Source organism: Lycium ferocissimum, chromosome 2 (genome assembly GCF_029784015.1).
Source record: "Lycium ferocissimum isolate CSIRO_LF1 chromosome 2, AGI_CSIRO_Lferr_CH_V1, whole genome shotgun sequence".
NCBI classification, from domain to species: Eukaryota; Viridiplantae; Streptophyta; class Magnoliopsida; order Solanales; family Solanaceae; genus Lycium; species Lycium ferocissimum.
In genome coordinates, this window is record NC_081343.1 from 1723925 (window position 1) to 1740550 (window position 16626).

General features: G+C 37.1%; 1 protein-coding gene across 1 annotated transcript; it reads right to left on the bottom strand.

Moving 5' to 3' along the window:
- Positions 1-2720: 2720 nt before the first annotated feature.
- Positions 2721-8923, bottom strand: LOC132032624 (uncharacterized). The gene is made up of 12 exons (XM_059422280.1): positions 8636-8923; positions 8506-8559; positions 8345-8431; positions 6552-6650; positions 6111-6206; positions 5933-5998; positions 5751-5841; positions 5393-5460; positions 5237-5302; positions 4576-4626; positions 4208-4272; positions 2721-3014 (listed from the first exon to the last, which is right to left on the bottom strand). Exons 1-12 carry the CDS (start codon positions 8801-8803, stop codon positions 2966-2968), a joined length of 960 nt encoding a protein of 319 aa, XP_059278263.1. The 5' UTR covers positions 8804-8923; the 3' UTR covers positions 2721-2965.
- Positions 8924-16626: the final 7703 nt, after the last annotated feature.

Below are 16626 nucleotides of genomic sequence, written 5' to 3' on the forward strand. Positions count from 1 at the left end.
AGGTATTTTCGTAACATTTTTTTTTTGTTGGGGTATTTTGGTTCAAAATGTTTTTTTTTTTGGGGCATTTTGGTTCTATATTTTGTATATTGACAGAAACAACAAACAATGGAATGCAAAGAAACATACATTACCTGAAATGAAAATAAAGAGGGGCGAGCTGCCGGAGTGAGATGACGAGAGAGGGCAAAGCCACCAGAGACTGCCCTAGGACGAAGAGAGTGGAGGAGGCTGTTCAGATATTTGTTATCTCCCTTGTGCCCTAGAATAAGCATTTAAATTATATGCAGTGATGGATTTGTTAGCTAATCCGTCTCTATTTAGCAACGAAAATCACTTTTGTCGCTAAAACAGTTTTTTTTGTAGTGAGTTATTTTCATCTTCTTCTGTTTTGGTGAACAAGAAGATTTATTTATTAAAAATTGATTTCAAACTAACCTTGTCAACATCTTGAAGTACAGGAGGCATGAAACCACCATCCTTAAATTGAGATTGAATTTTTCTGGGCATCGTGTTCTTTCCCGGGCATCGTTTTCTCTGTTTTTCTGTTATCTTTTGATTTTCTGCCTCCGTAGTCATGGACAAGGCATAAATTTGCTCTCGGATATGTTATCTGCATAATTCGATATATATTAAGTTTACTCGCAATGAAGCCAAGATAGCCATTATTATGATTGTTAATTGTGTGATTTAATAGATATTTTTCAGATTTACACAACATGAACAGTAAGGGAACCTAAAAAGTTAGTTGCGTTCATGTTATTGGATATTTTGTAGTTTGCTAGCATTGTTGAATCTATTTTTTAGGTGATTGATCAAAGTGAAATTAGTAATTTGGTATCTTACTTTCTAATCTCATTCTTATTTCTCATTTATTTTGGTTGTATGATCAAAAGGTTGTGAAAAGATAGGAATTATATGACTTAGTGCATTTTCCTTTTCTTTTTGAACTCTCTTTTTCCTATCCCATCCTCTGAATATCTATTGTTGTCTCTTTTGAAATTGAAGGTAATGGAAATGATCAAAACGGAGATGAAAGCAGTGTAGATCTTACTTAAAGAGAATTGGTCGATCTACATCTTCAGACATTCTAAGACTCTTTTTTATTTTGGACTTAATTTTTGTGAACTTATATGTATGCTAACTCTTGAATTGTTAACGAATATCGTCGTATGTTCTTATTTTGTATATGGATAATACTACTTGGACATTTTGGCTTAAGATCTTGTTGATAAACAATTTTTTTCGTTGTTTATATAAAATTCAGTGTATTATCTTTTATTTTTATGCAATGGTGCATAATATATAGCTGTTCAATAGCCTGCAATAAACGTGAAAATAATCATCGCAATAGCTAATAAACCGTTGCAACAGCTGAGTAAAACCGTTGCAATAGGTAAACTAAGGCATATCACCAAAAGGTTGCGGCAGTTCTTCTGCAACGGTTCCTAAAGGTTGCAATAGACCTATTGCATTGGTTAGGAACCGTTGCAATGACAACATACAAGTGTCGTAATAGACTAAAAGATAACCGTTGCCATAGATCGGTGTATGGCAACGGTTAATAATCCGTCGCAGAAAACTGGTGCCATAGTTCTATTGCAACGGGCCCTTATCTGTTGCCATAGGACTACTGCATCGGTCTTCGAGTCTATGGCAACAGTTTTTGCGTCGTTGCTGCAGGCCTGTTTTCTAGTAGTGACTATCCTATGGGTGTGTGTCTACCATCAGTGTTATCTTTATCCTACTTGTTCTTTAATGTAAGTAGTTAGTGTTTACTGTGGATCTTTCTTAATTCTTATTAACCTGTTTCTCTAGTATCTTAAGTGACTACTCTTTTTTCTATGTGGTCTTGGGGACTGGATCACCAACAGTGTCCTGCTCCTACGGCCCTTCCTGGCACTTGAGTGAAGGCGACATTTTCAGGCTAACCAACGTCTTATCCAGGAATTACTCGGATGCCTCACAGTAAGACTCAAAAGGGTACAACAGTTTTGGATCTAGAGAATAAAGTTAATAAGCTCTAAGGAAGATAAACAAGAACTTAAGTACTTAACAAAGATGAGAACATATAAGGATTATAACAGGATTTCGACGGTACCCTAGGATAGTAAACCTATCTAGGTTTAGATTACCCAATTTAGACTATTAAAATCAAAATTTCATGGTTCAAATTACGGCACATTTGAGTATAATCTCAAAACCAGTGTAAGAAACCATTACCTTGAATTGTAGGTTGAATCTCCACTTCTTTTTTTTTAATCTCCAATCCGAGAGGACTTTGCTCAAAAACATCAAAAATGGTTGTTGCTTTTCTCTGTCAGCTATTTATATATCTTCCGGTCCTTCATCCGATCATGGGCCTTGGGCGCAAATGCTACACTGATGATATTTTACCCTTCACGATCGTCACCTAGCCTATGCGGTTGCTCAAAAGGTTTTGACCATACACAATCGCGACATCCAGAGTACGATCGTGATTACTTAACATCTATCTCATAGCGATCATGACACCACCATTGCAATCGCATTGAAAGATCCGGCATTTTTTATTTACAATGGCAAATCTATTGTGATGGTGCTGAAACTCACCCAAGCCCCTCGGGTCCCTATTCAAACCATGCCAAAACTTCTCAAATGGTATTGTTAACTTAAAAGGTCTGAAACATAATATGGAACACAAATGCTCAATAATAGGAATTGATTTGTTATAACAAAGGTTATGATATGTAATATAGGCAAGATTGCATTGTATGAAATTTGAGAAATTTCACCAAAGCCAGATGGTGATCACTAAAAATGGCTGGTTTGCTATCAGATTACATTTATATATGCTTATGAATCTGGAAATCTCATTGCGAAACAAGCATTCCACAGAACCCTGTGTTTTTAATATTTACATGATATAGAACTCTCACACCAATATGAAGTTGGAATGGTAACTTATAAAGGTTAACCAATGAGCCTAAGTCCTGGCAGCCTGAAGCATTTCAACAATAAGTGTCTTCACGTCCCTGCAAATTTGATATAGGGAAGATTTAGACTTCAAACACGGTAGGCGTGTCGAAATATAGCAGAAGGTAACACACTTTTTTAGGACCTCAATTTATACGAAAACAATGTATATAACAACAATGAGAGATGAACATTTAGGAGAAACTTAATATGGGGCTCCTGATGATTGGAGAAAATTCCCCAAACAAATTTCCCCTTATCTTTGTGGGTAGAAAAACTGAGGAAATCTTAGGCACTATGATCATTTAGGCAAGTAGATTATACTGCAGATAGGTCTAAACCTTGACAACATAAATTCGTCCTTTAAAACTAATATAAACTAATACTTGCATTAGGGTAGACTGTCTACATCACACCCCTTGGCCGCGGCCCTTCCCGGCCTACTAATGCGGGATGCTTTGTGCACCGGGTTGTCCCTTTTTATAAACTAATACATTTTTATACATTTCAAACTTCACTTGACATCTTACCAGCTAATTATTCCCCCTTTAATTGTTCAAATCAACTATTTAAACATTTAATCAGATACGAGAATATATTCAAAACATTTTATTCCTGATAATAGCATATACTGAATTAAGTCTAGTTTATTGAAATATCAGGAGCATATCTTAAGGATAAGTCAACTATCCCGAAAAACTACGAAGCTTGTCACCTAATTCAGCATAACTAAATAAAAACAATGTCGCAGCTAAAAGATTCCACACAAACAATCAAAGAATGTTCTACAAGAAGAGCAAACTACCGTGCCTTGATAATAGATCATTACTTTTATGAGCTCCAAATGTAAAGGCTTATTTCATATCCACATGGACAATTTTAACAATCACATAACCAGCTGTTTTTTTTAGAATTATTGCTGTAGTGGGTCACAAAATCATGGACAAAGAAATATTTGATATCCTGACAGTCTTCAATAGTGAATAGAATGTTTCGTGAGAAGCTCAAAGTGGTTCCAACCTTATGGACACCAGCATACGGTCCTACATGTATCTACTCAAAGAACTTCTTTTCACCTAGAACACACTAGTTAAGACATCAGATCTTAATCCAGACCCAACCCAAAAGAAACAAGCATAATAGAACAGAGATATTGCATCAGAAAAAGGGATGAGTAAAGGAAATTAAAAAGGGAGACCAACATGAATTGTACACTCCCGCAAAAATTGTGATAAGACCTTTGGGGACTTACTTTCTGTCTACAGCACGTCTAGGGAATGGAACTCGAAGCTTGAAATTGTTCTCTTGGTAGCCAGCCTGAAATCAAAATCAAAGTATACAGTTCATGCCATGCTTGAAAAAACAAAAAGCACTTGTCTTAGCAAGAGAAAAGATTCCTGTTCACTTCCTCAAATAGGAATTTCTTGATATAACAGCCAATTTCCTTAAGAAAAAAGAAAAAGGTTAATACCAATTTACATATTTTGAAACAGACAAACTCGTAGAATGTCACGCACAGACTTCTCCACTACATAAATATAAGAAGGGAAAAAACAATTATAGAAAAAGTTACAACAGACACGACATCAATAACAGTTGAGATGGTAATAGCAGCCTTACCTTGACATTAAAACCAAGACTGTCTATATCCAACATGTAAGAAAAGTCCACCTGAACAAAAAAAGTCAATGCAACTTCTTACTTTGGGAGGAGATAACACCTTGCAATTTATGTCCAGTAATACTAGATTAACTATAACTAATTAACACTAATGTGAAATGTCAATGGACAGCCAGAAGCAGACAAAAATCATGCATCAATTCCAGGCACCCTATCCTCAAAGGCTCAACAGCACCTAAAACTTCGATTCGTGGGCATATTTCATTTATGGTTCAGATAACGTGATATTAATCAGATGCTGGAGAAACAAATTATCAGCAACTTTGTGGAATAATGCATCCATGCATTTCCAGTCCATTTAAGAAATGTACTATTTTGGGTGTTAGCTCTAGTCATTTGTTAATTAGGAAAAATTAGCTTGGATTCCATACATATTTTGCTATAAAAAAAAAAATTCTCCCTGGTTTTCCAATGATAAATGGAGTTATGCCTCTGTGCATTTCCAAGCCATTTGGAAAATTCTGATCTTCCCATGTTGGCTCTACATTTAATTACCTTTTCTTTTTTTGGATTTCTTCATATGTCCCTGGTCAAACAAAATATCTAAGATCCATAAATGAGGATCATTGCACAAGAAATATAAAACAGTTCGGAAATTTACCGGAACTGATGTTGAGTGCCGCACAATCAGCTTGGTATCCTCGGCATGATCTTTATTCATGTGTGACTGAGAAGAAAATTAAAGGAATAAGAAAATGACTCCTATTTATAAAAGAAGAAAGCATAACATACACAATGAACATCAGCATTTCTATACCGTGATTGGCTTCGAAAATTGGTATATTGGATCTATATTTGCTGTTCTAAACTCCTCTTTGCTAAATTCTGTGAGAAGTCAAAAGAGACATTTAGTACAAGACAGAAGTACAAATATTGCATCTGAGAGCAACAAAAGAAATGATACATCTAGCAGTTCACAATTGGTCAGTCTCTCATTTTCTCAAATACTACGCACAGGTGGAACCTGAAAATCTAATATGATTTGACAATTTAGCAGCTTTACCTGCTCGTCGAATAAGAGGCCCAAAATCAAAGATCAATTGTAGGGTGGGGGAGAGGGAAAATGGCAAAGTGTTAATAACAAAAAGGACGCAAAGCCAGTGGTCAACACGAACCTCCAGATCCCAATATAGCAGTTGCAACGCCTGATACGTAACGTACAATTCTGGGTTCAATGCGCATGAATTGGAAGTCACCGAAGTCAACCTTCAACAAAGGTTTGATGTGTCAGACAGAAGAAGGGATATCTATTGTGAAATCCATGTGGCACTGAATAGAAAGAGGTGAAAAAAGTTACCCAAAATGCCTCAGGATGCCTAGCCAAATATGTGGCCCGAATATTTTCTTTCTCTCTTTCCGGTAACTATGACATCCATCAGAAAAAGAAAAAAAAAATTGACATAAATTTCCTGTCAAATGAAGAGAGAGAAGGAGGGAGATCATGGAAAGAAGTTTCTCTCAAAGTGACAACTTACAGGAATAGCATCACCATGCACTGTTATTACTAAGTCAGTCCTATCTTCAGGATCTCTTGCAACAAGCAATGAACATCTGGAAGTAGCTAAGAGGTCCTGCACTAATCACAATGGTTCAGAATCAAACCCTAAGTTCTGAAAATGAGAATGGAAAGGGGTAAAAATATTTATCAGAAAAATATTTTTACAAGCAGAATACCACAGTGACTCAACATTTTCAGGATATTCAGCATTATATTGACATAAAAAGGCGAACATTGATGTCAGCACATTTGTTTTGTTTTTACAATATCTTGAATAGCCTTCGAATTGAAATCCAAGCTTAAACAAACACGAAAATAAGGACACTGGAGATTTGTAGAACTGAAGTTTCTATTATTCCATTTTGGTAAATGAAGAAACTTAAGCACTGCTTTAACCAGCAGAGATGATGAAATGAACCTTGGTGTGAACTGCCAAGTCGCTAACGGCTAATATTGGAGATCCATAGGCATCGCATGCAAAATCAACCATGGAAGCTGAAGGATAGCCCTCATACTTCTGCAATGATTAAAAAAAAAAACATTGTGGGACCAAGGGCGTCTTGCAATAAAGAATCCACTGTTAACTGTGAAACTATGGAGCAACAAGTACATGGCATTCAGATGACAGATCAACAAAAAGAAACATTCAGATAATCACCTGTTAGAAAGGAAGATAATGTAATTGAGCCCAACACTTGTGTTAAGAACTCCCTTCAAATCACATCAAATTGTAAGCAACATATAGGTTCATAATTCACTTACTTACTCTGCTTACTACTAGAAAGTGTATGAATGAGAAATTATCGACCGTCAAGTAGCACAGTGGATGTATCTTTCTTAAATTTATTTGGAAGAAATTCTTCGTGATGGTCACAAAGTTCTTTGTTGCAATCAACAAATGTCACCTTTTCGGTTGTAATATGATTTCACCATTACTAAGAATGATGATGATGATGAGATGTAGCATTTATGTTTATAAAAGCAGTATAGATCAATGGGAGAAAATCAGGGCCAAAGCCATGCTTTAGCAGACATGTTGTCTTTCGTCTCATCACCATGCCTTAGCTTATTCTTCTCTCCCACAGTAAGATATTACTCCCTATCCGGGAGTCTACCTACTTCTAGAGCAGAACTCAGAGAGGAAATAGCTCTTTTATTTCTTTGACTGAAAGTCTTCTTCAAATCATTAAATAATTTCATTAAACTTATGCCAGACTTCACAGGAAAGGCGGGAAAATAAGGTTAAGCAAACTATATTATTAACTAAATAGTCCCTTTTGAAAATTGATACAGTATTAATATATGGACCAAACCATTAGGGAGTCCAAAAACAAGTGTTAGTTTGAACAAAATGATTCTAATTTAGGTTTTATGCAAGACCATCCTAACACATGCATATAGTAAGAAGCAGCAATAACTGTTGGGAAAAGGAGTCCCAATGTTTACCCCCATGCTAAAGTTGACAATAGATTAGATACTCCGATAGTTGGAGCCCATCTCTTGTAACCAAATTATGAATCTATAGTCATGCACATCTTATGAAGGCCAAGGTAATTGGAGTCCTTTCTTTTCAACTCTAGACCACACCAATGTGCAGACCGGCAAAGGCCACAATATCATAAAAGCCCAATGTACGTGCCCGTATCATCTACACCATGCGAACCATTTCATGATCATTTATACAACCCCAAGCGTACCTAAGTTTTACACTCGGGATGTCCAAGCAGGGGTCTAAGACTACAAGGTATGACCTCCACGTTTCGGGCCAAAGGGATAAGGTTCGGAGTCCGGACTACTCAATCACACAATAACACGTGTCCTACTATGATCCACGACTATCATACGTACTTCCATGAGACCATGAGGTCTACTTACCATGCATATCTTGCATGTATGACTGGAACCCAAAGAGATGAAAGCGTATGTATAAAAACTATAGATTGTCAGGTAACACCGGATGATATGTTCAAAATTCATTATTTTGGTATCATAAATTTTGAATAAAACTAGGCCAGTTTGAATAAATCCTTTCAGAACTCAAAAAGCTACTTTTTTCTATCATTGTACCATATGCATACCTGATATGTATGTATACTAGGTTCTCTCTTCCGTTGTGCATATGTATTATTTTTTTTAGAGAATGGTAACATTAGTTACATATCATATTCCAATTCACAATTTCATTAAAGGATGTGAGGGAAAAGGGTTGACCTGAGAGAAGGTAGAAAGCACACCACGGAGGCTACAATCAAGAACTGTTCTAATTTGTTCAATAGGAGATAGCCTAGCAGCCTTTTCCTGCAACATTTAAGAATCATTCAAGTGAGCCTTGATTCCTCTAAAAGATACTAATCAATAATCTTGATTGATACCTGATGAGCTTGAATCAACTGGAAGATATCACCAGATGATGATGATGATACATTCTGAATAAAACAAATAGAAAATTCAAATTAATTTTGATCACCGCAATCGAAAAGAGGAAGGGGGGCAAAAGGGTACCTGAGAAGGGGAAGAAGCCATGGGGAGAGTTGATGATAGTGACTTAGATGGAAATAATGGGGAGTTAGGTGGAGCATTATTATTTTTTCTACAATAAAGAAAGCGTGAAATTGGGAGGGAGCAGGTGCGTAGAGATAGAGGTGAAGGAACTACTAGAAGAGTATTCATCTTTCACACTAAACTGATTGGTGCATCAATGGTGCGTCTGTCTATTGCACCCGACACCCCCTAAATTCTTAGCTAGGGTCTTCACGCTTCACCCAAAACCCAATCCTATTGACTTAACAATGCCATATCTTTATTATATATTTAACTAGTGAATTTGCAAGCAATCATAAAAGACATTAATAATATATTTTATAGATTCAGTTGACATGGAAAAAAAAAAAAAGGTGATGCCTAGTGTTTTGCATATATTGGGAATTCAACTTGAGACCTCATGATGCTCAACTCACTTCATTGAATTAGTAAAAAAATTAAGTTAATATTATCAAACAGACGTGCAATTATGGATTTTTATTTAATTCAAAAGTATTTGGAATTTTACGTTAAATTAAAGAGTATAGCAATTGTGGAAATAGTGATGATTTCTATCAATAGTATTTATTGATTGTATAGATTTTGGTACATTAATTTTACAGAAAAAATATTCTGATAATCAACATGCAACAATACAGAGCAAATTTTTTTTGAAAAATTTAGAAGTTCATTTACTAATGTAATAAAATTTTAACAAATTAATTGGTTAGAATCATGTTAATAAGAATAAAGACTTCTAAACCCTATAGAAGTTCTTACTACACGTAAATTTCCTATTTTGATTTTTCTGGTGTTCATTTACAAATTTGTTATGTCATATAGTTTATACAAGGAAGATATTAGGAAAATAATTAATAGCCTGTTCGGCTAAGCTTTTAAAATAAGCTTATTTTGAAAGTGCTTTTCAAAAAAGGTCTTTCGGTGAGAAGCAGTTTGTGTTTGGCCAATTAATTTAAAAAATGATTTTGAACATCAATTAGTGTTTGACCAAGCTTTTAAAAAGTACTTCTAAGTAAGTTTTCTTTTAAAAAAAAAAGTACTTTTCGAGAAAAACTACTTTTTTAGCTTCTAAAAAACAGCTTCTGCTACTCCCCAAAAGCACTTATTTTCCCCCAAAGCTTGGCCAAACACCTCACTTTTTAAAAATAATTACTTTTTGAGAAAAATAATCATTTTTAGAGAAAAATAAGCTTGATCAAATGGGCTATAAATGCTTATTCCTAATATTAGGTGAATAATTAAATGATTATTTTATCTAATGTAAAATCAAATTTTAAACGTAAAAAAGTCAAACGACATTTTGCTGTGGCCCTTCGTGCTTTGCGTGGGTATTCACACTAACGTATATATGTTTAAAAATCACATCAATAAATATAGTTCAAAATGTCTTTGAATTAGAAAATACGAATCAAGTATATTTAGTTTAGAAAATGATGCAAAGCTTTTTCTCACCTCTAAAAACAATATTTTCAAACACGTTTTTCTTATATATATTACAGAGCTATCTGAAAATAAAAATTATTTACAATTATTTTTAGAAAAATCATTCAAACACCATCTAACATTTCAGAACTAATAATTCAATTAGTAGTTCACCTTTAGACAGAGTCTCTAACCTTGACATGTAGCATTTTAAGATCATCGAAGTCAATCAAAAATTTGAAAGTTTATGTAAGAGAATATTCAAAGAAATAGTTGAACATATAATAAGAATTGAAAATGTTAGAAATTTTATTTTGTGATGTACTGATGTCATAATACAATACACACACCATCATTCTCCAAGTTTACCCTCTCTTTTTTTGTAATTCATTACGGTTTTTTTAATAATATCAAAGAAAAATTTATTCACATATTATTTAACTATTAAAGTTTTCAATAAACCACCAGACTTATGCGTGTTATAGCGTTGAACTTCAATAAAGGCACATAACTTTCAAAACGTAATAAATTATTTTTCTTTGATTGATATGAGTTAGAATGTCACGATCCAATCAGAGGGCCATGATGGGCACCCGGAGCTAATCTACCGGGTACCACATACATGCAACTCTTAGTTATACCTGAGGCCATAATGCTAACTCGTAGATACATAAGCTATATGGGACACAAGCCCAAAACATAATATACATATGTCGTCAAGCTAATCCCAAGTACACATGCTGGCAAGGCTATCCATAGTAATGATATAACAGAATATAGACCGAGATGACCATAGGACATCTAACTGTGCATATCTGTTTACGAGCCTCTACTGGAGTACGTGACATAACGTGGCTGGAATGGGGCCCCACCATACCCATACAAATGCATATGCAACCAGAAATTTCTAGCGGTTGGGTGGCCGCCATAGCGGTTGGGTGACCTCCATAGCGGTGGGGTGACCACCATAGCGGTGGTTTGACCGCCGTAGCGGCCGACGGATCAGTTTCTTATTAAATGCCTTATGCAAACCCTTATTCCTCCCATTCCTAATATTACATTTCCTTAGCATCTTGGAGGCGATTTGAGGAGAGAGTTTGGTCGATTCTCATGAGGGTAAGTTCCACTAGTCTCAATTCCTTTCATGTATCTTTCCTAAGTAAAAATTCATGGTAGTAAATTCATATAACATGAAGAATAAAATAGGGTTTTTATGGTTTCCTCTTTAAAGGGATTTAAGTCTTTCTTGAGGAGTTATACTTGACGAATTTAGCTAAGTAAGCACGGAATTGATTAGATTAATGTTGTTAGGCTCGAATTTATCCATTTATTTGGATGAGATTAAAGAGGGCTTTTGGGGTTTTTTTCTTGAATGAACTTTTGATTATCAAACCTTGATTTGTTGATGGAATAAGCTTATATTAGTATGGAATTGATGGGTAATACCTATATAAAGATGAATCCTTCATTATTAGTAACCAATTCATGAATTTGAGAGTTAGGGTTCATACCTAAAATTGGGGGCTTCTCTTTAAATAAGAATTTCGCTTAATATTGAGTTGTTTTAGAAATTGATTGGTGGGTTTTGATCACTTAGACTTGAATTTCATGTTTCACTTTTGAATTTCTCGTTTTTCCCTTGTGGGCCCGCTTCCCCAAATTCCATATTGACCAAATTGAAAGCCTAGCAATATAAGTATTGTTCTTCATGATTTCTCATCCAGTTTACGTTATAAATAGACCTTGACTATTTGGAGGCATTGAGGAAGGGAAAGGCGCTCACGTGATTTGTTTGGGATTCCTGTTCGGCACTCCAGGCAAGTTATGGCTTATCTTTTGGTTAGACTCCGGTTAATGACTCGTATGTAGTACTAAGGAATTATTTGAGACATCATGTGAGCCTTCGGGTATGAAGTTTGGGATGGAATTCTTAGGTTGGTACTATTGTGTGACTTTTGTGTTCGGCCACGTGGTCTGTAGAATCCCTAGGTTATGCCTGACTTTTCTTATGTGAATTGGTTGTTTCTATGTTTTATGGAAGACTAGTTGGAAGGAACGGATTCATGTGATACTTGTACTATGATGGTTGTACTTATATGAATTGACTAGAATCACATGTTATTTCTGATATTCTCATTGCTTGACATACTTTCTCATATCCATAATATATCTGTCTTGGCCTTGATACTGGAAGATGGTGATGACGGAGGTAAGTATGATTCATGCGACATTGGTATATTTGCATAGCCATCTCTATGTTGTGTGATACAGAGTGGTTAGCAATGACTTGGGTGGAGGAGTCATTCTAGGTTGTATTATACGGAATGACGTACATGGACTTAAGCGAGTTCCCATGGTCATGATCGGGTTTAAGCCGGACATCATCCCCCGGAGCATGTGTGTATCATTGCATTGCATTCCATTTGCATACACATTATATGTTCTTATTGTCATTTGGATTAATATTGATCTTGGTGATACTTGAGTTATTGGGTGATTATTTGGTTATGTTTGGATTGGTGAAATATTTGAGACATCGTTGGGTGATTGATTGTACTACTTGGGCTTGTTGACTTGTATCTGTCTGTAAGCATGATTATCTTTCCATTCCCTTATTTGCATGGGTGATCTAACTATTGTATGATGCTTACTCAGTACCATGTTTTTAACTGATGCTACCTTGTTGTACTCTTTTTATGAATGTAGAGTTCGCTGTTGGAAAGACTTCCATACCTCGCGACTGATCTCGAGGCGACCCTCCTAGAGTTCTGAAGGTGAGCTACTGATGATCCATGCAGCCTGAGAATCTATCTTCTTATTGTCCCATTTTTATTCCAAGACAATATGTATTTCAGATAATGTATTGACTATTTAGACTTGTAGTAGTATTTAGTAGCTCTTTGCTTACGACTGGACATTTTGGGATTTGTCTATCTTCCGCACTTAGTATTTATATATTATGTCAGACTTATCGTATTATTCTTGGGTTTTCATTCATTAATTTATTGTTGGTTGGTTGCATAAAGGATGGGTTCTCCTACTGAGGTGGGAAATAGTAGGTGCCCGCACGTTCCCCGAGTTGGGGTGTGACAAGTTGGTATCAGAGACCTAGGTTATCCGATCTAAAAGTACAAGACCATGTCTAGTAGAGTCTTGCAGATCGGTATGATCAGCTCCGTACTTAACTGCGAGAGGCTATAGGACATTTAGAAAACTTCCAATTCTTTCATTCTTTCGTGCTACTTAGTTCAAATTGGTAGCTAGTCGATTTCAATTGGTATCTGAATTTTCTTATCTTATTCTCCCACAAATTGTGGAAACCCTTATGCGAGCGATTTTGTTATGACATGGCTTGGTATGGTACAAGACGTGTCGTCCTGATTCAGACACATGACTAAGTTCAGTTTCTAGCTATGGCTTGAGGATTCAGTTGTGGGGGATTGTGATTAAGACTCATTTATTGTGGGGGTTTTCTTGAGAAATAGGGGGAGATGGTACAAAGGGTCAAATGATCTCTATGTTCCAGCGTTGGGTTGCTCGGAAGTCGCAAAAGTGGATCTATGGATTAACAAGAGTGATTTGTTCGATGATATGATTGGTTTTGGGAAAAGTTTCAACATCGTCAAGGTATTATGATGGTTTGGGTGACACGGGTGTACCAATGATAGGTCAACGATTCATCAGTGGTATGGTATTAGATGTCGATATATGAGGACAAGTATAAGTTTGGTAAGGATAATCGGATTTTGCAAAAGTTTGTAACCGCGTGTAATAAAAAAAGAAGAAGTTGAGAATAAGGACCTAAAGGACGACTTTGGTGGGAAACATATAGCGAAGTAAGATTTCTTAGGGTATTTTAATATGAGTACTTCTCGCGTTGACGGGACCGAGGCGTAAGGAAGAGGACTTGGATAGTCTAATCCGTTATTAGGAAGGGAATAATTAGTATCTGACGTACTTGTTAGAATGAGTTTGCAATTAGTACGAGAGTAGATTCGTATTCAGTTGTGAGAATTTGAGTTGAGCTTCGACGTGAATTTATGCTAGTGGCTTGTGGGACCTTCTTGGAAGGTGGTTATAGGCTCTAGACCAGAAATCATGTTACTTGTTACAAGTGGAGACTTAAGATATTGGGCAGTTGTGCTTCGGGTCTTTCAGTAAAGAGGTATGTTCGCTAGGTCTTCGTGTCAAGAGGAATGATAAGGATATCGTGGAATCAAGGACTAGTTGGATTGACAGTTATTTTACGGTCATGTATGGTATAATATACATAAGGGTTTGGTGTCGAATTGGTAAATTCGGTTAGGGCGTAGGCCAATGGGAGCTAGTGGTTGACTAGTAAGAATGACTCTAGTGGTGAACAAGTGTGAAGTTCTAGTATTCAAGAAGCTATCGGGTATTGCATCTAGTATTGGATTAGGGTTGAGAGCTTTGTACCTGTTGTGTAGTGTCAGCTAGTTCCTGCTATTACTGGTATTGTTATCCAATTGAGTTGATCGAATGAAAGGGTTAAACGCTTTAATGGTTAGGAATTAATTCTGGTTCGACAATTCGGATGCCTAAGTGGTAAATCGATGGCGAGGTTTGGATAAATTTGAGTTATAGAGAACATTTAGGATTTAGAGAGTATTCGATTTTAGAGCTGAATGCATTAAAAGAACTCTAGTGTGTAGAGTGTGTGGTATGCTTCTATCTTCAGGACTGACTCGGCTAGTTTGCAAGACTTATGATTATGCGATATTCTATTGATTGGGTTCGAGAAATGGTAACGATGACGATGATTGTGGTTTGATTAGTAATTGAGGAATCAAAAAGTTAAGAAAAGGTATAGTTGATCGAGAATTGGCAGGAATGAGGTACGTCTTCAAGATTACTTAGGTCAGTATGGATTGTGGTGATGGTGTCTTGCATATTTCAGATGGGGTATGATTGTTGAGTACGCTTAAAGAAGGAAGTCTACTGAAATAGACTAAGTGATATAACAAAGTTCTATGAGGTTTCGTGATCATCAACTAGTGATGAGAAAAATTCAGGTAACCGGCATGTTAAGGTTTATAGGAAGTGGCTTCCATGGTTCACCGTTGGATAGTTTGTAACACTCTACAGTGGATGAGTTAGTATGGCACACAAGAGAAAGGATTTGTGTAAATTCCTGTTATGTGAGGGCTAGAGTTATATTCCCGAGATAGTACCGTATTCATGGTAAGTGTCTATGTTGTGAGTAATATTGATTGGATATCTTAGAGGTATATTTTTGGATATAAGGGACTTGGAGATTGTTGTGCTAGGTTGGCACAAGAGGTTGCGAGATTTGATGCTTTTGGAAATGTTATGCGCATGTCGAGGGCCGCTCAGGCTCAGCGGTAGGGTACGGGTCATGGTGATAGAGCTATCAGTGCCAGAGTCCGTGATTTCATTAATTTAGACCCTCCAAAATTCTTTGGGTCAAAACCAGATAAGGACCCGAGAACTTCGTGGACGAAATGTTGAGAACATTGCGGGTGCACGTGCGCCGGATGTGGAGCGAGGGAGTTGGCCTCTTATAGATTGCGAGATGTGGTTATTCATTGGTATAGCACCTGGGTGTCTTCTAGAGGGGTAAATGCACCACCATCGGTATGGAAAGAGTTTGTAGATGCCTTCCTCGGACATTATTTGCCGCTAGAGGTTCGAAGGGCCATAGCTGATAGATTCTTAAACCTTAGACAGGGGAACATGAGTGCCCGGCAGTATCGCCTTTATTTTAATTCCTTGGCTCGGTATGCTCCAGCTATGGTAGCTGATATGGGAGATCGCGTCCACCGGTTGGAGAATGGTTTGGGGGGCATTTGGATTAATGATTGTTTGATCGCCCTCACTTCGTGTATGGATATTTCTCGTATTTAGGCCCATGCCCAAAATCTTAAGGAGCGACGGCAGCAACGGAGGAGTGAGCGTGAACATGATAAGGGTTATAGTAAGAGGGACTGATCCTCAGGTGATGTTAGTGAGTTCAGAAGGGGTCAGAGGCAGCAGTATTCTAGGCACTCGGGCCATTCAACAGCTAGTGCACCTTCTCGATTTGCAGGCAAGAGATTTGATCACCCTATTTATTCCGGACCAGGTCAGAGTTCCAAAGTCTCGGGTTCTCAGTATAGGGGTGATTCCGGCCATATAATACCACCTTTACCACGATACACCGGGTGGTAAGTTGCTTGCGGGCGACGCTGCTTGTTTGGGTACGAATGTTGAGCATGCCTCGTGGTCGCCGAAGCCGGATGATGCGTGATCGTCTATCGAGAGGTGGTAGAGGTATGTAGGTTCGGCCCGGATTGCGCCTGGTTCTTCATCATCCGTACGCCCTCTGGGGAAAGGCTTATAGACACCGGTAGGCCTTGGTAGAGGTAGAGGGGGAGCGTCCGATTCGAGGATCCTCGAATCATGTTGTCGCACCTGGCCGGACGAAAGTCATTCGAGTCTTCCGATATTGTCATAGGTATTTAACGATTCTGCTGAGATAGCTCGATTGATCTGGTTCCATTGTCATATGT

Excerpts from the sequence above, each read along its gene's own strand:
- LOC132032624 (XM_059422280.1), bottom strand. The coding sequence starts at position 8,803 with ATGAATACTCTTCTAGTAGTTCCTTCACCTCTATCTCTACGCACCTGC. Across the intron at positions 8,560-8,635 it reads TGGCTTCTTCCCCTTCTCAG|AATGTATCATCATCATCATC; the intron begins GTACCCTTTTGC and ends TGTTTTATTCAG. Across the intron at positions 5,303-5,392 it reads AATTTTCGAAGCCAATCACG|TCACACATGAATAAAGATCA; the intron begins GTATAGAAATGC and ends TTTTCTTCTCAG.